The 24,495-nt window shown below is 40.6% G+C and overlaps 1 protein-coding gene across 1 annotated transcript in view; it reads right to left on the bottom strand.

Annotated features, from left to right (window-relative positions):
* Positions 1-24,495, bottom strand: part of LOC127575387 (inactive tyrosine-protein kinase 7-like) — a 175,827-nt gene that overhangs the window by 85,081 nt on the left and 66,251 nt on the right. The window contains exon 2 of the mRNA XM_052025208.1: positions 8,448-8,741. Within this exon, the coding sequence (XP_051881168.1) occupies positions 8,448-8,741 (294 nt within the window). The remainder of the gene's footprint in view (positions 1-8,447; positions 8,742-24,495) is intronic.

The following is a 24,495-nucleotide window of genomic DNA, read 5'->3' as shown; positions in this document are numbered from 1 at the left end:
CTTGAAAATGTCCTCGATGGTGATGGTATGCTGGTGATGGAGCTGGCTGAGTCTATAACCGTCTGCAGCCTCTTGTGATCCTGTGCATTGGAGGCTCCAATACCAGGCTGTAATGCAACCAGTCAGAATGCTCTCCACCATGCATCTATAGAAATTTGTAAGAGTCTTTGCTGACATACCAAATCTCCTCAAACTGCTCACAAAGTAGAGCCACTGGCAAGCCTTCTTCAATGTGCTGGGCTCAGGATGGTGACCATAATTCTTGGTTTCACAGTTGTTCTAAAAGAAAAAGGGATAAGGGAGGGTGGGGTAGGAGGCCTATTTCAAAACAATGTAGGAGCTGGCAAAAGTGTACTGGCAGCTGCTACTTGCAGCTGAGTCTACATCTGACAAATGGAAGTCATTCACAAGTGAAATAGTGAGAGTTCAGTGCCAGCGGGTCCCTGTAAGCATGAAGGGTAAAAACAAGTGCAAACCCTTGATATCGAAGGCTGGATGAGAAAAAAAAAGGAAGCACATCAGTGCTAGGGAGAACTAAAAATGGGGGAGGTCTCTCGAGAGTAGACGAATTGTGGAAGGGTTATTTAAAGAAAAACTAGGATGGGGGGCGGAAGTGCATGAAATATCACTAGTGGACAAAATTAAGGAAAATCCTTAATTTTTTTTGCATTTTAAGAGCAATAGGGTAACCAGGGAAAGAGGGTGGCCCATTAGGGACAAAAGTGGCAACCTGTACAAGGCCAGAGGATGTAGGTGAGGTTCTTAAATGAATACTTCTCATCTGTATTCACTGAGGAGAAATTCTTGAACAACTCACTATTAAAAAGGTATTAGGTATCTTGGCAGGGTTAAAGGTGGATAAATCCCTAGGTGCTAATAAGAATGCAAGGAGGAGATGGTTGGGGCATTGACAGACACTTTGCTCGCCACAGCTGAGGTGCCGGGTGACTGGAAGACAGCAAAAGTGATGTCTTTATTCACAAATAGAAGCAGGGATAAACCAGGTAATTACAGGCCAGTGAGTCTAACATCAGTGGTAGTGACAAAATTCTGAGGGACAAGGTTAATCTACACTTGGAAAGGCAGATTAATCAAAGATAGTCAGCATGGCTTTTGTTATGGGGAGATCCTGTCTGACCAATTAGAATTTTTTTCAGACTAGTAACAGAACATATTGATGACAGCTGTGCAATTGAAGTAGTCTGCACAGACTTCATGAAGGCCTCTGACAAGGACCCACACGGAAAAGTCCAAAAAGATTAGGGGCCATGAGTCATAGCAAATTGAATCCAAAATTTGGTTGGTAGGAGGAGGATGAGAGTAATGGCGGAGGGTTGCTTTTGTGAATAGAAACCTGGAACTAGAGGTGTACAATTGGGATTGGTGCTGGGACCCTTGCTGTTTGTTGTATACCTTAAAGACTTGAACGTGAGTGCAGAGGGTAGGATTATTAAGTTTGCAAATGACTCAAAAATTGTTGTTGTTGTTGATGGGGGGGGAGTGGAAATAGTCTTGCTCTACAGTATCATATTGATGAGTTGGTAAGACAGGTAGAGCAATGACAGACAGGATAAGGGTCAGACATACACAATGAATGTACAACCCTAGGGAATTTTAGGGAACAGAGGGACATAAGTAATCAACTCCAAGGATCCTTGAAGCTGGAGCACAGGTGGTTAAGAAAGCAAATAGGACGCTTGCCGTCATCAGCCAGCAAGAATAGAAAAGCAGGGAGGTTATGGTACAACTATGTAAGTAATTGGTTAGGCCACAGCTCAAATAATGTGTGTAGTTCTGGTCACCAGATTATAGGGTGTATTTAATTGTACTGGAGAGAATGCAGAGTTGATTCACCAAAATGTTGCCTGGGATAGAGTGTTTCACTAATGAGGAGAGAATGGAAAAGGCTGGATTTGTTTTCCTCATCACCACCTCTCAATGGTCATTAGCAATGGGCAATAAGTGCTGGCCTTGCCAGTGACAACCACTCCTGAAAAAGAATTAAACAGAACAATAACAAACCCCAACTGTCTCGGTAATGCTCATCAGGGAAGGAAATCTGATAAGTAATATCTAGGCCAGGCTGGATAAGGTTAAGACCCAACAATGTGGGTCGACTCTTAACTGTCAACTGAAGTGACCAATAAGCAAGCTACTCAAATCAACGGGTAAATTAAGTCTGGGCAAAATGTTGGTGATGTCCACATTCCATAGATGAATAACAAATCATACTCCATCAGAAAACTACTGCATGGCAGAGTTCAGACAAGGTCAATCTAATTTCCTGCAAGACAGGAATGTACAGAATATTGAAGTCATGTGCTAGCGTCTGAACCATTAGCTAGCAACAAAGGCACAATTTATTCATTCTCAGGATGTGAGCATTACCAGTAAAGCTGGTGGTTTACTTCGCAGCTCCAAATTCCCAGTGCACCAAGAGGCTTATGCCATTGAGGACAGTCAATGGTCAACCACGTTAAGAGGGTTGGAAACAAACAGAAGAGGTCTGAAATTAAAACAGAAAAGGCTGGAAAATCTCAGCAGGTCAGGCAGGATCCATGGAAAGCAAAACAGTCAACTTTTCAGGTCGTGACCCATCATCTGATGCAAATCTTAAATGTTGACCATTTCTCTTTCCACAGATGCTGCCTGAGCTGAGATTTTCCAGCTTTTTGTTTTTTTTCCCCCCATTTTCAGCATCTGTTTCTTTGATTTTTCGGGCCAGACCTGGCAAGGACAGCAGATTTCCTTCCCTGAAGGCATCAGTGAACCAGTTGTCTTTTTAATGATAATCTAAGGCAGCTCACCAGTGGCTCTACTTCATTAGGAGTTTGAGGAGATTTGGTACATCACCAAAGACTCTTGCAAATTTCTATAGATATAGAGTGGAAAGCATTCTGACTGGTTGCATCACTGCCTGGTATGGAGGCTCCAATGTGCAGGATCAAAAGAGACTGCAGAAGGTTGTAGACTCAGTCAGCTCCATCACAGGCACAATCCTCCCTGCCATCGAGGATATCTTCAAGTGGCGGTGCCTCAAGAAGGTGGCATCCATCATTAAAGATGGTCCATGAACCCATGGACACTACCTTGTTATTCCTCTTCTGCACTATTTATTTTTGTAACTTATGGTAATTTTTATCTTGTACTATACTGCTCTCGCAAAACAAATTTCATAAAATATGACAGTGATAATAAACCTGATTCTGATGATAATTTCACATTGAATATTATTGATACAAGTTTTTACTTCAGATTGGTTTACTTCAAGTTAAATTTCCTAGCTGCCAGTTGGATATAATCAATGGGAAGAAACTTTTCACATAAAGGTGAAACTGAGTTACATATGTGTATTTCAGCAGAGGAAGATCTTTTCATTGCTACTTGCCATCTGGCTGACGAAACAAAATGTTGACTTTTCTCCAACAAGCAGTTTTCACAAAAAACCTGCTCATCTAGAGCCTGGCTGCAAGAAGGCAGTTAAAACATCAGAACATGAGAAGCAGAATGACCTGGTTTTACGGCCTCAAGCTTGTCTGCATTCATAAGAACATCCTCTGAGCCTGCTGTGCCATTCAAACAGATCATCACTGATTTGATCTTGGCCTCGGTTCCACTTTACTGACTGTTTTCCAGAACTCTCAGCTCCCCTATCGACCACTATGATGATTGCTCACTTTCCTGCCAAACTCTATTCTCCTCAACTCATTCAGTGTCCAAATATTAACCTCAGTTTTTCAATACATTGATGAATTGAATGTGCATATATTGTCAGGGGTAGACTATTCAATTCACTCAACATGTGGCTAAATATATTTATAGCATAGGCAATAGGGTGAAACAACACAGCAGCTCCAGAACTAGCCAAACAACTAAAGTACAGGTCTCAAGGTCATGGAGGAAGTTACCAACAGTATTGTCAACTGACACTTCCTCAATTACCTGCTCACTGATGCTCAGATAGCAAGAGAAAATACCAGAGATATGTGGGTTAGACACCATCTTTGGAAAGACTGTTAGTATTCCAGTTCAACATTAGTACTGTTTCTTGCTCTACAGATGCTGCCTGACCTATGACATACATTGAGAATTTTGTGCTTTTATTTCACATTTCCAGCATCTGCAATATTTTGCTTTTAAATCACTCCTGTCTAGATTTATGGAAATTAAAAAAAACAGATACTGGAAATCTGAAACCAAAATCAGAAAACACTAAATGCTCAGCAGGTCAGAGAACATCTTTCAACTGATGCTGCATGATTTGCTAGGAATTTCCATTATTTTCCGTGTTTGTTCCTGCTCCAGATCATATTAGTGGAAGGTGTCGTTAAGTATGCTTCATCAACTGGAGCAATCCAAATTGTCTATTTTACACATACACACAACACCGGTGGCCACAGGAGGCAGACATTGACTTCAGTGGTAGAAGTTCCCAACCATCATGCAAACAGCCATAATATGGAGGGTGCCTGTGTCCAGAGAGGGGGAGCAGGATGAGTCAGAATCAGGTTTATTATCACTAACATATGCTGTGAAATTTGTTGTTTTGCTGCAGCAGTACAGTGCAAAGACATAAAAATCTATAAACTACAAAAATAAATGGGGGGGGGGGGGGGGGGGGTATCAACATCCTCACTGTGTTATGGAAAACCCATCCAGATAAATGGATATGTATTCTACCACATTACTAACATTATTCTAGGATGTGGGTGTTGCTGACAAGACCAACATACCTGATAGACCATTACATGGTAGGTGAAAGGTCTACTTGAACTGCTGCAGTCCTTCTGGTGAAGGTGGTCTCACAGGAGGGAGTTGTGGAATTTAGACCCAATTATTAATTTACCAACAATATATTTCCAAATGAGGAACGTGTTTATCTGGAAGGTGAAGCTGCAGTTGATGGTGCTCCCATGCTGCTGCTGCCCTTGATGACTCTGTATTCCTCAATTCTTTTAATACCCAAAAATCCTTCCATCCCATGCTTCAGATCTTCACAATACATCACCTGCCACAATTAAAATTGTGTGCAGCTGTGATGGTACCATGCTGAAGAATGACTTCGTGATTTTGATGATATTCTCAATAGCTCTATCAATGAATTCTAGCAAAAATCGAGGGTGTACCTGGAATGCAATAATTGGTTTATGGAGGCCAGCCTCCAGATCAAATAGTAATTTACCAATCTGTCGCTGGGGCTTCTACATTTACACATTTACTTCTTGTGAGAGAAGAGTTGGTTGTGTAATAATTTTTATCCAAAAGATGGAAAAGGCCAAGATCATCTAAAAATATTTTTCTTGTTTTATTCACAAATAGCTTCATATATTTAATTACTTATCATTTGAGCACACAGTTGCATTTTAGTGTATGCATTCAAAATAGAACACCAATCGCAAGCATCAATTATGAATTATTGTCAGTTAGTTAACTTGTGTTGTCACCGCAGTTTACATATTAGTTCAAGGTAATGTCATCCAAATTACTTAATATGCAAAAATTTGTGCACAAAATATCTTGAAATTATGCAGAGTAGTTGCAACTGAGGTTGAGGCAAGGCCTGCTGTTTTGTGTCACCAAATTAATCTTAAATAATGAGCAAATCCTCTTGGAGAATCCATTAGTTGGCAGATTATTTGTGAGTAAGCCACAAGACTTGAGATCCCAAATACAACCCCAGGTCTGCACTGTGATAATGCCAAAACAATGATAACCAGTTTTAACATTCTTGCATTTAGAAGGTATAAGGGAGCAAAATGTTAACCTTCACTATTATTGTGTTTAGTACTTACCTAGTAGCACAAATTGCAAGGTGTGGGGGAATTTCAAGCAAGGACAGAATGGGACCATAGTGGGAACGCCCACATTGTAGAACTAACATGGCCTATGGAGTCATTCTGACTACCAATCCTGCTATTGCCATTTACCAAGTTAGCTGGTACCATCATGCTTGCGAGTGAATGGACATGAGAAAAAAAGACAGACACAACTTTGCCGAGATGTTGTTACACCAAGCATGTTTCAAGAACTAATTTCAACTCCATTTCACACACCGAGTCAAAAAAGGTCTCGACAAACTCAACAAAAGCACACCAGCAACCATAGAAAAAAGTCAAAACAGGTTTTGGATTTTTAAAGTTAGTTTGAGAGACTAGAAAGCTCAATTTCAGTAAACTGTAACGTAACAGATTTGAGGGCTGTTTTTCCCCACTGAAGTGGGAAAGTGAAGTTTTCATTAAGCCAACATTCCATTGACTATCAGACCACCAAGCTTGTCAATACAGCTTTCCAACTGCTTTGAAAATGATAGCATTTCATCCACAATTTATCAAATACCAAATGCTGGGAGCTGTAACATTCTGCTGCTAATCTGTAAAGCAGCAACTTCCTTGAAAGAAAACTAAAAAAACTCTGCCATGGAACTGAACAATTAATTTCTATGTCAACATCAACAATATCAGTTATCACTCTCCGTTAATAGGACAGACAGAACATTAGTTTACTGAGGCAGGTTTTAATTTAAGCAGCTCAAAGGTCATGTCTTAGAAATTTGATTGAGTTTTTTTTTGAGGAAGTAACAAAGATGATTGATGAGGGCAGGACAGTGGATGTTGTATACATGGATTTTAGTAAAACTTTTGACAAGGTCCCTCATGATAGACTGATCCAGAAGATAAAGACATATGGGATCCATGGAGACTTGCAAGATTGGATTCAAAATTGGCATGGCCATAGAAGACAGAGGGTAGTTATTCTAACTGAAGGTCTGTGACCAGTGGTGTTCCACAGGGATCAGTGCTGGGACTGCTGTTGTCTGTAATAATATATATACGATATGATTTGGATGAAAATGTAGGCGGACTGATAAGTTTGCAGACAACACAAAAATTGGCAGAGTTGTGATTAATGAGTAAGGTTGTCAAAGAATTCAGTAGGATATAGACCAATTGAAAATGTGGGCAAAGAAATGGCAGATGGAATTCAATCTGGACAAATCTGAGGTATTGCACTTTGGGAAGTCAAACATTAGGGAAAAGTATACAGTCATGGCAGGACCTTTAGGAGCACTGATGTACAGAGAGGTCCAAGTCCATAGGTCCCTAAAAGTGGCAACATAAATAGGTAGGGTGGTAAAGGCGGCATATGACATGCTTGCCTCCATCAGTCAGGGAGTTGAGTATAAAAGTCAGGAAGTCACTTTGCAGCTGTATAAAACTTTGGTTAGACCTAATTTGGAGTGTTCTCTGCAGATCTGGCTGCCACATTACAGGAACGATGGAGAAGTTTTGGAGACGGTGCAGAAGAGGTTCACCAGGATGTTTTCTGGATTAGACAGTATTAGCTATAAGGAGAGGTTGAACAAACTTAGACTGTTTTCTCTGGAGCAGCAGAGGCTGAGGGGCAACCAGAGAAGTATGTAAAATTATCTACCCTATCAATGCCTTTCATAGTCAGAGTCTATTGCCCAGGGTGGAAATGTCAAATACTAGAGGACACAGCTTTAAGGTTAGAGAGGGGAAAGTTTAAAAGGAGATTTACAAGGCAAGTTTTTTTTTAAATATATACATATACACATACAGAGAGTGATAGGTGCTTGGAACATGCTGTCAGGGGACAGTGTTGGATGCAGATACGATAGAAATGTTTAGGAGGAATTTAGACAGGCCCATGAACAGGCAGCACAGAGAGATGTAGACAATGTGCAGGCAGATGAGGTTAGTTTACATTGGCATCATGGTTGGTACAGACGTTGTGGGCCAAAGGGCCCGTTGCTGTGTTGTACTGTTCTGTGACGATGTGCATATTTGAGAAACTGTACACTGCTTTAAAAAATTCAACGTATAACTAGATTTCAGAGTTATGTTTCAATATGTAATAATCTTTAAAAGCCAAAGGAATTTTCCTTAAAAATGGGGAAGAGAAAAACTCACTGAAGACAACAGAATGACCAGAAATCGCACAATCAAAAATTTGAATAATAAAATCTCTGATCTGGGATTAGTAAACTCATAATTGGTTCTGATGCTGGATTTGAGCAAAACAACCTTATCTTTCACCTGCCTTCATTTCAATTAGCAGCACCCAAAAGAATGATATACAGCTCCTACTGGAATCAATAACTGTCACAAGAGCTGCAGTAGTTCACGGAGGAGGCCTACCATCACATTCTCTCAGTATATGCATACATAATGTTTAACCACATTCTCGGAATAAAATGTCAGATCTTTTCTTCATTTCCTCCAGTTCATAAACTTACTTCTACTCAATAATTTTGATTTTTTCCGGCATGCATTTACCTCCACTGAATTTGCCTCAGGTGTGCAACTCTTTCCACAGATGATTACTATTTGACATCCGAAGATGTTCTTCTGGTCCTTCGTATCACTGCATGTAAACTTAGAGCTCATTATGTGGAACTTGTCTACCTAGAAAGTACTGGTACTCACATTTGATATTGAAAGATGCCACTGACGTTTGAGCCTCCTCTCCAGTGACTGTATTCCGAGCAATGCACTGAAAGTCTCCGCTGTCCTCCCTCCGATCTACTGCTGTAAACTGCAGATTGCTGCCTTCAATGAAGCGTCTCTCAGATGTCTTTACAGGCTTGCCATTTAGGAGCCACTCAAACTTGATATTTGTTGGAGTTTGAACTTCACAGCGAAGAATTGCACTGCGTCCATGTAAAGCATCCTGGGAATAGGGCTCCTTGGTGAAGTGAATTAGCGCATGCAAACAGCACACTAGAGAAAGAAAAATATTATCCATTAGCCATCGATCCCACACAAAACAGAAAGTGCTGCAAATACTCAGCAAGTTAGACAATATCCATGGAGAAAGAAATAGAAGTTCATGTTCAAGTCAATGATCTTTGCTCTTTTCCAAGGATTTATCCACAATGAGCAGGAGTGGGTCTGAACATGAGAGAATGATGCACACTCCTCACTCACCTCTGAGCTGACTTCCAAATTCAGGCCAAAGCGACAGAACAAAAGTCACTCCTATTAAAGCAAGGTGCTGTGACATCTAATCAGTAACACATCTGAACTATGACAACTGACTGGTATCGTATCAATCAAGCTTTAATCAATCATTGCACACTTAATTTTTTTTTTGAGTATTCCATTCAGAAACTAAACATCCAGAGATGTGGTGGGTTGCATTCCACACTTTGAGCAATGACTACTTGCATTTATACAGCACTTATAATGAAATGTCTCATTTTACTTAACAGCAGCTTTATAAAACAAAAGTCTTTTTTAATTTACTGTCAAATTTACTGCCACATCCCTTCCAGAAGTGCTGACATTACAGTTCTACTCCGCTCTTCCACAGTTACTATCTGACCTACTGACCATTTTCAGAAATTTGTGTATTTATTTAAGTTTAAGCCTTCAATTACATTTGACATTCAGCCAGAAAGAGATAGAAGAACAGAAGACAGAAAGTTTAGTCAAAAAGTAGAACTTAGGGAGCATTTTCAAACAAAAGAGGTTTCAATAGGGGCAAATTCAAGAACTTTGGGCCTTGGTAATTGAAGCCACATCACCATTAGGGTAGCATTAAGGAAAAAAAAATCAAGAATGTAAGATAAGAGATATCTTTATTAGTCACATGAACATCGAAACACACAGTGAAATGCTTCTTTTGCGTAGAGTGTTCTGGGGGCAGCCCGCATGTGTCGCCACACTTCCGGCGCCAACATAGCATGCCCACAACTTCCTAACCCGTACGTCTTTGGGATGTGGGAGGAAACCGGAGCAGCCAGAGGAAACCCACGCTAACACGGGGAGAATGTACAAACTCCTTACAGACAGCGGCCAGAATTGAATCCGGGTTGCTGGCGCTGTAAAGCATTACGCTAACCGCTACTCTACTGTGCCTGCCCATATGTAAGATAAGGGATATCTTTATTACAAGAGGCCAGAAATGGAAAAGTACAGAGAACTAAGGTTTCTGGCAGGGTAGGGCAGGATAATAATAGAGAAAGTTAAGAATGAGAACACATTTTGAAAGTAATATGCTATCAGAATGAGAGTCAACATCCATAGATGTAAATCGTGGTGGATGTGGTGTGGGCTGTGGGTGCAGAGGAAAGATGGGAAGGGCAAGAAGGTTGAGTACAGATGAAACTTGAACAAAGCTAAAACAAAGGCGTAATCTTATACGAACACAAACTTCCGTAGGGCAAGAGGTAGGAGAACAGCCAGGTTAAATGGAATCATAAAGATTGGTTGTGACAAAAGGGACAAATTAAGTGTTATGCAGCCAGTAAGAGGCAGGGCAGAGACAAGTGCTATTAAAAAAGTGGAACTAGGTAATCTTGGTCCTGCAGTGGATGTGTGATCCAAGTGTCATCTCAAAGAAAAGCAGTACCATAAGATTATACAAACCAGTTCAGGCTCAAATAATAACATTAAAGTAGCCTAAAACTTTGGCTTGGTTGTATTAGTTCTTCTAAAGAGTAATCAGGCTTTATCCATGCAAGTTTTAAATTTCCTTTGAAGCAATTTAGTTGATTGTTGCACATTCTGCCATTCTATTAGATTAAGGCTGATCAGCAACTTAATTCCATCTACCGGTCTTGATTCAATAAAATTCAAAACCTTTACCTAACTAAAAGCTACCAATCTCAGTTCTGACATTTATTTCCACAGATGCTGCCTGATCTACTGAGCATTTCCAGCATTTTTTGTTTTCATTTAAAGCAATGGGTAACAAGATCATGTCCAACTGTTTCAGCAGCATGTGAGTCAAAGTCAGGTGGAGTCATGGAGGTAAAAATAAGCAACAATTTTGGTGATATGAAGATGTAGTTTACACCTATACTGCCAAGCTGCCTGTTTGTATGAAGGAAAGGGGGATTAAAAAGCTGGATGCAATATATCTATATATGGGACGTGGATGTCAGCAGCATTGAGTCTCTCCCTAACGGCACCCTGAACAATGTACTTCACTTGGCCCTTTCTTCAAACAATTTACCGTCAAACACAATGATCTCCCTCCCTGAAGGAAGGCAGTGAACCCTAAAGGGTTTTATGACATCCAGCACTTTATAGTTATTTAAAACTTAACTTACACAGCATGGTAACAGGCACTTCCTGCCCAACGAGTCCAAGCCACCCACTTTAAACCCATGTTAACCTCGTATGTCTTTAGAATATGGGAGGAAACCAGAACACCCAGAGGAAACCCACGGAGACACACGGAGAATGTACAAACTCCTTACAGACAGTGACGGGAATCAAACCCTAATCGCTGGCGCTGTAATAGCGTCACGCTAACCACTACGCTACCATGCCGTGATCAGAATGATTTTTTTAAAATCCATATTAATTGCTTAATTCCTCTCATTGCTAGGTTTTGAATTCTTGTGTCCACATCCAGGCCACTGAATACTTAACCACAATGCAAATGTACCCAGGGAGAAGATAGCTTGAAGTCTACCCACTTTATGTAGGCAAGTGGAATTGGTGTAGATAGGTACAACAGTCAGCATTGACATGGTGGGCCGAAAGACTGTTTCTATGATGTACGACTACAGGCCACTGATCAACAGAGCAGAGGTATTCCCAACTCAAAACAGTGGGCAGAGAAAGAACACCATCTCTGGATTCTTATAATTTACAGCAGCTAATTAACCTAGTAGCACAGCTTTAAGACAGGGGAAGGAACCAGAGCACCCAGGGGAATCCACATGGTAATGGAGAGAACATGCAAACTCCACACAGACAACATCCAAGGTCAAGCTTGAACCTGGGTCCCTGGAGCTGTGAGGCAGCAGCACTAACTGCCGTGACACTGTGCTACCCATTTAATATTTCTCTCACTCAATGCTTCCAATAAGTGAACAGCTGACATGGTCCAATTTTGGGTTGGTTTTGTGTGTAACAATCAACCAAATCACACAATTACATAACAGTAAATTTAAAGCTAAACCTCCAGGGCAAAGGCATACTTACTCTTTAGAAGAACTGATGCAACAAAGGCAAGGCTTTAGGCTACTTGGCTACTTGTTAAAGACAAGGTTTCAGGCAACAATAAAGTTATGTTGCAGCTTTATAAAACTCTGGTTAGGCTGTATCTGGAGTATTGCATTCAATTCTGGCTGTCCCATTATAGGAAAGATGTGGAGGCTATGGAGAGGTTTCAGAAAGAGATTTAACAGGATGCTGCCTGGATTAGAGGGTACGTGCTATAAGGAGAGGTTGGACAAACTAGGGTTGTTTTCTCTGGTGCTTCAGAGGCTGAGGAGCCACCTGATTGAAGTTTATAAAATTATGAGAGGCATAGATATACAGCTGGTATTTTTCTCCCCCCCGGGTCGAAATGTCTAATACTAGAGGGCATTTAAGGTGAGAAGAAGAAAGTTAAAGGAGATGTGCAGAACAGGTTTTTTTTAAAAAGAGTGGTGGGTGCCTGGAATGCACTACCAGGGACGATGGTGGAGGCAGATACAAAGAGGTTCTTAGATAGGCACATGAATATGCAAGAAATGGAGGGATATGGATCGTGTGCAGACAGAACGGATTAGATGTCATTAGCTTAATTAGTTTGGCACAAGGGCCTGTTCCTAAATTGTACTGTTCTATGTTCTGCTTTAATGGCTGCCTTCAACCGAATCAATTTAGGATCAAAATGACAAAGCCAACTGACTTACATGTAAAATTTAGCCAAATGCCCAACTACTGAATTCTGAACGATGAAGTTAGAACCCACGGAGAGTTATTTGGAGATGAAAGAAGGACAAGTATGGTAAATTATTTTGAAACAGTCTCAGAAGGCATTGTTTGTGACAATGGTGTGCAAGAAAAGCAGGATCTGGGACAAATTGCCTCTCATTTATCCCCAATGCCTTTTTTTTAAATTTCAAGATGAAGGGGAGCAGTCACAGGAAATCATCACTCTGATGCCCAAGAATGGGGCAGAGAGAGCAGGAGGTGGATTTGTTGATGAGAGCAGCTTGGGGCAGGATTGGAGGAGACTGATATGAAGCAGCAATCAAGGTATTTGTTAGCAACAAAATTTATGCCACTCTACACCAACATACCACCAGACTTGAGGACAGCTTCTATCCCATTGTTATCAGACTCTTGAACAGATCTCTCATACACTGAAAGATGGACTCTCAACCTCCCAATCTAACTCATCATGGCTCTTGCACATTGTCTACCTGCACTGCACTTTCTACCTGTAGCTGCAATATTATATGCTGCATTCTGTTTACTTTTTACTCCTTTGATGTAATTGTGTGTGGCATGATATGTCTGAATGGCATGCAACAAACCTTTCACTGCATCTCAGTACACGTGACAATAATAAACCAATTCCAATAACTCGAAGGAATGTGAGAAGTTTGCAAATGGGGAGAGAAACAGCAGCAGCAAAGATTATCTTCCAGAATTCCATTGCATGTGGAGTCTGTATTAGAGTGGGGTGCGTGAGCATTTAAAGGACACTTTTACAAGAAGGGGCACCCAAGATTAATGTGTTTAGAGCAACAATTTTGACTTGGGAGAACAGAGCCCTACAAAACTTCATCTGGACAATACAGGTGTTGTCATTAAGGACTGCAGTTAGTCTGGTTATATTGTAACAAATAAATTTGAATGAGGGAACAAAGATGGGTGTTATAACAAGGGTCGTGAGTGTGAACATTAGTCATCGATTAAAAACCTTCATTCTTGAGAATTTTGAAATGGTTGTTGTTCATTAAAATGAGCACAGAATCACTGGTTCCAAGCACTTGCTACGGAATTAATTTGCTGCCTCCGTAATTGTGTGTAGATAATCAACATCATTGCAGGAGGTAACCTGTCAGCTCTGCTCGTGTGAATAGAGCAATTAGAAGTTATTGGAGTGGCACCAAATGCTAGACAAAAACAGGCAGCTCCAAAAGCAGCTAATTATTTATTACTCTTTTCAGCCAAAATGTACCCAAACTAGTTGAATATGCCAATTCTATTGGCAAAATACCCAGATTAAACTTGTGGCATTTGGGGTTCAAGGGAAACATTGAATAGTTTCAACTATTTGAACATTTACTATAGATTTTTGACTTTACACAGCACAATCACTTTTAAATGTTAATCCATTTAATGAGACTGACAGTGACATAACAAATAGTTCATTTTGGGGAGAGAAGCAGAAGAGAAATGAGTTACAAGGAAGGAAAAGATCTGGAAGGCCTTATATACATCATATAATGCACAATCTTTGCAGGGAAAAAAGTTACAAGGTTAACCAATAAATTATGCTGATTTTCATTAAGTGTTATAAAAATATTGTTTTTAAATTGTATGCATTGAAATCATGTTAAAGAGTCAACTACTAGTAGCTAAATTATATTCTAAAAATTAAGTTGATACAATTCCTAAGTTGAACACTGTGCCTTTTTTCCCAGAAGCATCTTTCCTGAAACACTGCAAATGCAGGAAATCTGAAACAGGTCTAAGTGCTGGAAATAATCAGCAGCACAACCCCAAACGTTACAATTGTTTCTCTTCCACAAATTCTTGGCCTGAGTATTTCCAGTGCTTTGTCTTCTGAGGCCTCCTTGATCTTCACCATCTAGTCTGTGTAAATGATGCAGGCAAGGCTATTAGGCGACTGTTCCTTCCTTATACTGGAATATTCAAACCTCTGTTCTAATTTTAAATCCCTTCAAATGGAAATCAACAATGAAGTTTTCATTGTAAAATACATTTATTGTGTGACACAGATTTCTTTCCTGGATGTAAATCAGATCGAATACTTTAAACATTTTTCCCCCAAAGCATCCAACACAGTCGGTCACATTGTACCATGCCCCTGAACTTGCTGTGCACCTTTTGTATTATGTAGTCTGATCTGCAAGAAAACCTATTAAAATGTCAAGAATCCCTCAACAAAACTACAAAACCCACGTAAAACTTGCTTAACCAATGGGACTGGACATTCTTCCACTTCAGAAAGAGGGACCCAACTTGAGGTTGGAAAATGAAGCCATATACTGGCAGAACCAACCTTACAGACAACCACAAGTATGCAAAGAGTAACTGATGGAGTTAAACCAACTCAAAATACACAATCTTCAAATAATAAACTTCCCACTGTTTGCTTAGCCAGTGTTGCTTTAACCATTATGAAACTGCCTTTCAGAAGTCCCTGAAGTTTAAAAAGAACCACATTTTAAATTTCCTATGAGCCACGTTGCTCTTAAACACCTGCTCGGCTTGGGTATTGGGTAAACGAGTCCATTGCAGAGGCTTGACTTACAACCCTTTGTTGGCAACTATGCCATTTTGAATCGTCATTACCGGTGAATCCATGCTTCTCTCCCCAACCCCCTTATCACAAGACATGTATTCACTTATACTCCGACTGTCTGTGACTGCATACAATCAGCAACTGCCAATGGGGAAAAAAATCTCAGTGAAAGCACACATCTGCTTCCCATCCCACTTTAGCAATGACATATGGAGCAATTGTATGAGTCTTTGCAAAACCATCAGTCACCGCACCTACTATTATTCTTTGTAAAAACGGTTTTTATTTAAATCCTTGGTCAGCTCTTTCATCTGTTCCATCTGAAAAAGCTTAAGGGAAACAACCATTCCCTGCATCCTACCAATGCCACTTTAAGACCAAGTATTGGGAGATGTATGAAAGCAACACATTCTGATCTGCAGAACAAAGTTAATGGTCCCATTCAGCATCCTATTTAACATTTATGTTTAGCAGCTCAGCCAGCTGAAGACAACTGGATTAAGAGAATTACAATCAAAATATGTCTCTGGGTTTGGAGCTATCAAAAGAATGCATCTAATCCATGATGTTAATCCACTTGTTGAAAAAGCAAAAATAAAATGGAATTCTGAAATACAAACAATTACAGTAAATATTCCAGTCTGGCAATGTATGCAGAGAGACAAACAAAGTTAACCTTTTAAGTCATCAACTCCTGTTGCTTTAACTGCTGACAATTTCCAGCATTTTGTGCTTTTAATCTACTGGCTGCCATGTACATAAACTGATGGGCAGCACTGATACCCATTGATGAGCTGAAACCTCAGCAGGGATGCAGATACATTACAACCAGGATGCACTCTCACTACTTTGCAAGAAGATCCAACTCAGCCAAATGCCAAGACCAGCTTTAGTTTTGAAGTACAGGATAGAGCTCTGGTTTGCTGAGCACTGACAAAAACCCAATTCTGTATCTGGCATATCAGCTGCAGTTGGCTGAAAATGTGATTTACTGATCAGTAAGACCCTTCTGGTGCTACATTCTTTGTTTAAAATAGTGTACAGAAGCCAGATGGAATGAGCCTGTGTCTGTTGCGTTTTTACTTTAATCTGGCATACTATACCATGACCTCCCAACTAATCCATTGACAGACCTCGAGTTGGAACCCCCTAATCCCAAAGTATCAACTGTCCTACCCAAAATAGGTCTGCATTCCTCCCTTTCCCACGTGCATCAAACAGACATTCAGTTGCCTTCATAAGACAAAGAGGCATGAAATACTCCGGGATTTCCCTTCAATATCTACTACATTGTCAGATTGCTCATCTGTATTACTTGGATACTACAAACTGGAGCAAGTATAAATGGATACACGAGAATCAAGTGGAGTTGATGGCCATGCAAGGGAAAACAGGTTACAGTGCAATAAGTGGGGGAATGGAACCAATGGGATTGCTCTGAGATCTAGCATAGAATCAATAGGCCTACTTCTCCATAATAAGAAAACAATGAAATATCCAGTAGCAAACTTTATTTCCTACCCTTAGTCTCCCTCCAAGTACAGTCTGAGGTGAAAATAAATTGTCATTTTTGATATGAAGATCAACTTCAAACCACATTTCAACTCAAATACTGCTTCATCACATGTGCTGCTGAAACCTTCATTTACACCTTTCAGTCTTGTTGTATCCTCCATAAAATGGGGATCATCCAAAATTCTGCTGCCTGTGTCCTTCAGCTCCAAAATTCTCAGGTAACTGCTCTCTTCCAGTTCTGGCCTCCAAGGTATTAATTACCATACCACCACTGAAGGCTGTACCTTTTCATTGGTAAGCTCTAAACTCCAACTCCACCCATAAAAAAAGGCAGTGGCAGTGTAGACATAAAATTTGCCTACTGGATAAAAAAAGAGTGATAGTGAATAGTTCCATCCACCCCTCCCCCCCCGACCCCAAACGGCGACAAGTACAAACTTTTGTTTCCTAGAATCACTATTAGCTCTGCTTTTTATCCGTAACAGACAGAACTGAGTATGAAGGGTACAAATTCAGAGTGTACATAAAACTAAACAGCCTCAGACATGTAGCAAGCAATGAGCAACATAATAGACATCTGAAGAGCAAGATTAATCTGTGACATGGACAGACGCAAAGCATTTTGTTCACAGGAACAAACAAACCAATATAAAATAATTGGTGCCTTCTTAAAGTTGGTGCAGAAATAGAATTCTTAATCTTCAGGAGATAGCAGAAAAAGTTGAAAGGGCTATCAAAATAAATAGATTCCTTGGCTTGGGCAACAGGCATACAGTACGAATGCCAGGAAATTACTGTAAACCTTTACGTAAAACTGTTTAGGTCTCAGATGGAGTTTTTTGTCTTGTTCTGGGCAGAGTGCAAAAGGAAGGTCATAAGCTTTGGAGAAAGTGCAGATGGTACCAGATGTGAGGGGCTTTCATTACTTGAGGTCAATTGTTCTATTTTACTCGTTATAGGTGCAGTAAAACTAAAAGAAACAAATCCACTTTCAGATATGCAAAAAATAATGATAAAGAGAGCCTTTAAACAGATTTCTTCAAAACATTTTCAAGTTACATTATGCACAACGCTTTATAAAATGTATCAATGCCCTAAAGCACTCAAGATTGAGGAATTTATCAAAAACAGCCGCACTACTTGGCAGAATATTTCACAGTACGGAACATACAGCTAACAGGACATAACACACTGCACTCATTTTCAAGACACCTCATTTCCCATTCAATCTGTGTTTAGTGAATTAACCACCATGAACCAGCACTCGTTCCTAATTGCTCCTTCACTCATTAAGGAACCTCTCATCTAGGACAATAACAAAATATACACTGGCTAGAGATTGGCTTTAAACAAGCTCCATTCCCACCACAACTTAACATCCTGTGTCAATTAAAGCTACAATAGGAACTACTGCCACAAGGGAAATGCCTCCCCAGTCTCCTGTGAGACAGGCGAACCTACAAAACAAACCCAAAAACAGGGTCAGCTGGAAAGTTCAGTGTTTGTCAAAACCTGAGTGTTTAATACTGCCACTGACCGACCACCCAACTCCTCTGACAAAACAAGGAGCTTGATCTCAGCAAAATCAGATTTAAGAAAACTTGGTTTGTTCCCTTTTCCAAGTTCCTCCCCCAACAGTCATGCCCCTCCCCAGTGTGAAATTTTAAATAACTATTAAAAGTATACCAAACGACATAATGTGATTTGGATATAATCGATCTTAAACAGACTAAGATCTCAACTATGATCGAACGTAGAGAATACTTTAAAAATCACCAGATTTTAATCCATAGAGAATTGTTATTCTCCCCCACCCCATCCAGAAGGAAATCTATTTTTATTGCTTTAAGCTGTTCAAATTTAACTTAATGAAGGTGTCAGATTACCAGTGTGACAAAGGGGCAATATAATATGAGAAGCTCCTCTCACCCGGAGAGCAAACAAAAGATGCAGAGGGAACAAGCATACAAGATTTGGAGGAGGATGATTTTCAGGGGAGGTTTGAATTCCACACATTTAATGATCTCAGCCCAAAATATTTACTATGTAGTTGGCTGCTGCAATGCTATCGATATGGATGAAATATGCAAGTTACTTCTGTGGTGGGGGGATTGGGGGGGCGGGGCCTTCCACTGCAAAGAGGATTTTAAATAACCATCACCAAAATCCATGAAGGTTTTGTTGAGATTTTTGTGCTACTCAAACTACATTGATCCTAAATTGCATTTAGCATTTCTTCTGGAAAACTATTGCTAAGAAATACAAGCAGCTTTGTGCAGGACTGGAAGGTGGACACTTGCTAAATTAGTTTGAAATAGGAGAATGCCCCCGAGAATCCTGGTCACGCAGGTACTGGAATTGCTAATCACAATGGAGCTTGGGGCTGGAATATACTCTTTCCACTATACTGCTGCCGCAAAACAACAGATTTGACCGTATACAAGTCAGTGATAATAAACCTAATTCTGAATCCCCTGAACAACTGGATACAAATGCTCCACACAGATATCAGTAGCACTATTCAAATTAATGGGTGGGCAAATAGCAAGCATCTTGATCAAATCAGGAGTTAAGCAAGACGGCTGACGCTCCTCTGTTGTGCCTGTGTGTTGTGTCGTGTCTTCTGCCAAATCCATCAGGCAGTAGAGGCACTCAGGTCACATCTCCATTTAAATAGACAGCGACACCACTTTCTGCTTGGATCCATTGTCAATTCACAGATTGTTTCACAATCAGGACCAATTTGAACTGGCATCGAGCCAGAGTAAAACACAGCAAGGGGAAAATCGTCATGTGGCAACACGGTTATGTCCCACTACCTGAAGGTGCTGGGTATAAGGTCAAAGAAATCAGAGCACACAACAACAGCTGGGTGAAGTGTATGATCATGCTGAAACAGAACTAGGTCTGTGGGGACAGCACACAGTCTCAATTCCATGAATGGTGCTTTTGGTGGTTTTCTTTGTTGTTCAAGTGTGGCCCTTACCCTACTCAGCAACAGAGACCCAAACCATCTTCATTTTCATTTGGAGGTCAAAAATGGATCATGTTTGCCAGGCACAAAATGCCAATCACCAAGGGGGAGAAAATATGCCCAACATAGCTCTGACCAGATGGACAACCCACTGAGTAACTCCAGCAAATTGTTTGTTGTGACCAAGTTACCACAGGACACTTTATTCAGTCATTCTTTGAGCACAAGTCCATTATCTAGCTCGTCTTCACAGAATGTCTGAGGCTTTACAAATAAGGTGGCAAACCCTGTTGGACCTTTCAGTCAAGCACCAAGACCCTGCATGGCTGGTGGTGATAAAGGCTTTCCATCAGACCCTCCACACACAACCAGTCTCAGTGCCACAACAAACTGCCCACAAGGTAGGGGAGAAAGAGTCATCCAGCTCCTTCTGGAGTGCGTGTCTACTGCGATTGCCTGGAAAGGGACCTAATGGCCCTTACTGAGGTCCACCCCCCTGCAGCTTTGTAACAGGATTCTTCTGCTCCACTGCCTAGTACCAAGCAGCAGTGAGACAAAACTAACTACTAGTGGAAAATAATCAATTCTGTGAAAATTGCATTTTAGTCTTCCAATGCAAGGAGCTACCCAGGACCAAAAAGGTGGAAAAAAATACAAGCAGAGGTGCACACTTAAGCTTTTTGCAGCTGCCTCAAAAGGCCTATGGGGAAAGGCCACAAGTAAACACTCACCCACCCTTGCACACCGGGTACAAGAACCCCCTTAGACTTATTGCTCATGGAATTTATGTGAAAGAAAAATTGATATCATGCCTATGTTACTTCAATTCTGCAAGCAAATTTTGTGTTGTGAGCAGAAACATATCAACATTCTGCATATTTGAAAATTTCAGGAATAAAGTATAATTTTTCAAAAAAATTCCTTTCAATTACAGGAAGGAAACTTTACCTCATAAAAAGGCAATAAAAGTCCATCCATTTATGGTAGACTTTTAATTTAAATCAGCTCTTTCAACACCTTTAAGGTTCGCTGCACTCATACTCATAAGCTTGCAAACTAAACCAGGGACATGGCACATTTACCCAAGACTACGCCCTGTCTCTATGCAAAGAGGAGTGCTGAAATTTTGAATGCTAGAGCCAAGGATGAACACAGCCAGTGACAGGATTTGAAATGGACTCTTGGTGGTGAATGTTTGGAGAGACTGAAAAGCAGAAGGTGTAACATTGCAAAGTGTTTGATTTGGTCTCCCCAGTGTCTGATGAAAGAAATCTGCCTCATCCAAAATAATGCTGAACGACTGAGGGCTTCAAAGGCTCTTGCCAGGCATGTGGAATTGTGGAAGCTTACCTCATGCCAAGGGACAGCCTGCTGAAGAGGAAAATACAAAAGACAGAATCAATTCCTAAAATACTCAGATAACAACGAGGGCAGAGTAAAGTTATACTGGCGATTATAGCTGCAGTCTGACAAGTGAAATTGAGCTCAACAAGAACAGTCTCAGCAGGTGGTCAACGGAGAAGTTTTGATATGGTCAACCACGATGAATTTTGGAAGTTGCGGAGAGGTAATGCACTTGCATCACAATCACTGAAATGTTATTGGAGAATTTGGTTTGCAACATTTTAGTGCTGTGGGAAGCTTAGAAATCTGTTGGGAGAAAATTCAGAGGGCTCTAAGAAATGGGCAAATTTGCCTGATTTTCCATTGAGCAACTAAATAATAATTCTTACCACTGATTAGTCAAACTGTCAGCTTTTAGTGGATTAAAGGTCGATTTACAAGTCTCTATCATGTTTATTTCCCCTTTCCTTGGGGCTGAGAGGAATGATTTTATGGGATTTAGCAACCATGACACTACAAACTTGCAGAGCAACCAATGAGAATGAAGAATCATAAAGGAGAACAGTTTTTAAACTTATTTTACAGACTAGATAAGATATCTTTATTAGTCATGTGTACATCAAAATACGCAGTGAAAAGCATCTTTTGCGTCACCAGGCTTCCAGTGCCAGCATAGCGTGCCCACAACTTCCTAACCTGTACATTGGAATTGGTTTATTATTGTCACATATACCGAGGTACAGTGAAAAACTTGTCTTGCATACCCTTTGTACAGATCAATTCATTACACCAGTGCACTGAGATAATACAAGGGAAAGCAATACAGAATGCAGACTAAAGTGTCACAGCTTCAGAGAAAGTGCAGTGAGAGGGGAGAAGAAAGAATGCCTGGGTTGGGTGGACTCTTTGACTCTGTTAGCTGCTTTGCCAAGGCAGCGAGAAGTATAGACAGAGCCCATGGAGGGGAGGTTGGTTTCCATGATGTGCTGAGGTATGATCACAACTCTCTGCAGTCTCTTGCGGTGCCAGGCAGAGTAGTTGCCATACCAAGCCATTATGCATCCAGATTGGATGCCTTCTACGATGCATCCAGATTGGATGCCTTCTACGATGCATCAATAAAAATTGGTGAGGATTAAAGGGGACATGCAAAATTTCTTTAGCCTCCTGAGGAAGTAAAAGCACTGGGTGAGCTTTCTTGGCTGTGGTGTCTGCATGGTTGAACCAGGACAGGCTTTTAGTGACATTCACTCCCAGGAACTTGAAGCTCTTAACCCTCTCGACCTCAGCACCATCGATGTAGACAGATGCATGTACACCGCCCCCTTTCCTGAAGTCAGTAACCAGCTCTTTTGTTTTGCTGACATTGAGGGAAAGGTTGTTGTCATGACACCATGTCACTAAGCTCTCTATCTCCTTCCTGTACTCTGCCTCATCGTTATTTGAGATATGGCTCACTATGGTGGTATCATCTGCAAACTTGTGGACGGAGTTAGATCTTTGGAATGTGGGAGGAAACCGGAGGAAAATCACGCAGACAGTGGCAGGAATTGAACCCGGGTCGCTGGTGCTGTAATAGCATTACACTAACCGCTACACTACCAAATATTAAAAGTAAAAACTGAAGGGAAAAATGAAAGTGCATTACTTTTGGAAATACTTAGCTAATTATAAATCTACCCAAACCATTTTACAAGAAAAAAAAGTTAATCCTCTTCTGTTTGCATCTTTACAGAAATTATGCTGCATTGCACCATGAAACAAGAAAATGCTGACAGCAACTTTTGGATATCATCTGCACACATGTAGACCACAGAGGTCTCCTTCTTAGTTCTGACAAAGGATCTCTGACCTGAAACATTAATTCCATTTCTCTTCCCACAGATGCTGCCTGACCTGCTGAGTATTTCCAACATCTTCTGTTTTTATTTTAGACTGCAGAAGTCATCACCTTCATGATGAGAGATAAGCGCTAGTTACTATAAACATTAAATCCTTACCAATAGTGGTCCAGAAGGTTTAATTGCCATTTTAAGGGCAGTGATAACTGTTTTTGGAAGGCAGTGATACTTCACCTGAGCATACAGGATGAGGGGAGAAATATGAGATGGGGCCACGACTGGTCAGGGAATGGAGAAACATGGGGCTTTGGCACAAAAAAAGGAGCTGAGATAGTGATCAGTCATCTTTTGTACCCATTCACCAAAAATCATTTCTTTCCAGTGAGCAATGGGTTTAAATCTAGGAACTTGGCACTGGCAAATCTTGTTCGCAGCATCCAATAAGATTAACAGGTTGGTGTTGCAGAGATAAAGGGGCATCAGGTGACAAATTGCACATTATAAATTAGGGAAAAAGATTACATTTGAACGTAAAATTATAAGCAGGAACAAGCCACTGAACCCTTGATGCCTGTCTTGCCATTCAATTAGATCATGGCTGATCTTTTGCCTCAGTCCCTTTCTCCTGCAGTAAGCCCGCATCTCTTGATTCCCACGATTAAGTTATCAATCTATCCAGAATGTACTCAGGGGCTTATTACAGGAGAAAGGGACTGAGGCAAAAGATCAGCTATGATCTTATTGAATGGCAAGACGGGCATCAAGTGTTGAGTGGCTTGTTCTTGCTTATAATTTTATGTTCAGATGCAATCTTTTTCCCTCATTTATAATGTGCAATTTGACACCCAATTCCCCTTTATCTCTACAACACCAACCTGATAATCTTATTGGAGTACACAAAGTGTTCACCCAATTATAGCCTAAGCTTATTTTTCCTTTTCCACAGCAACTGGTTAAAAATGTGACTACCATGAGCACTAAAGCTTTCTATCCTGTTAAGCATTAGTACACATTCAACATTTTGGACCAATTTGGTCCATGCTATTTCCTTGCAAAATGGGCTCCAGATGTACTTCCTAAAGCCTTATGGCTATCTCAGTTAATGAAGAGAGCTTATTACAGCTTATTCAGCAGATGCGGTTATGGGCTCTGAAGAACAACAGGAAAACTGCATTGTACAGTATTGAAACATGGAAATACTCAGAGCAGGCAGCATCTGTGCTGACAAACAATATTAATATTTCATGTTGAGATAGTTTGAGCTCAAGACAAGTTTCACATTCCGTAAACATGGGAGGGGGTAGGGAATAAAAGGGGAAAGTCTGAAAGAACACAGACCAGGAAAGAGGCCAATGAGAGATGGTGTCAACTGAAAATGGGCGGTACAGATTAGTGAATAGCAAAAGTTACATGCAGTGAGGCTTAATAGGACAGTGAAACAAATCTCTAAGGGAAAAAAAAAACTGAATAATGGAAATGCAAGATTCAAGAATGGAATATTTGTTAATTTGAAAATGTGGAATTTAACAGAGTCTGGAAGATGCCCTCAGAAGGTGGGATGCTGTTGCTCAAACT

Source organism: Pristis pectinata, chromosome 10 (assembly GCF_009764475.1).
Source record: "Pristis pectinata isolate sPriPec2 chromosome 10, sPriPec2.1.pri, whole genome shotgun sequence".
In the NCBI taxonomy this organism is placed as follows: Eukaryota; Metazoa; Chordata; class Chondrichthyes; order Rhinopristiformes; family Pristidae; genus Pristis; species Pristis pectinata.
Note: the sequence above shows the minus strand (reverse complement) of the source record. Positions and strands in the feature narration are given on the sequence as shown.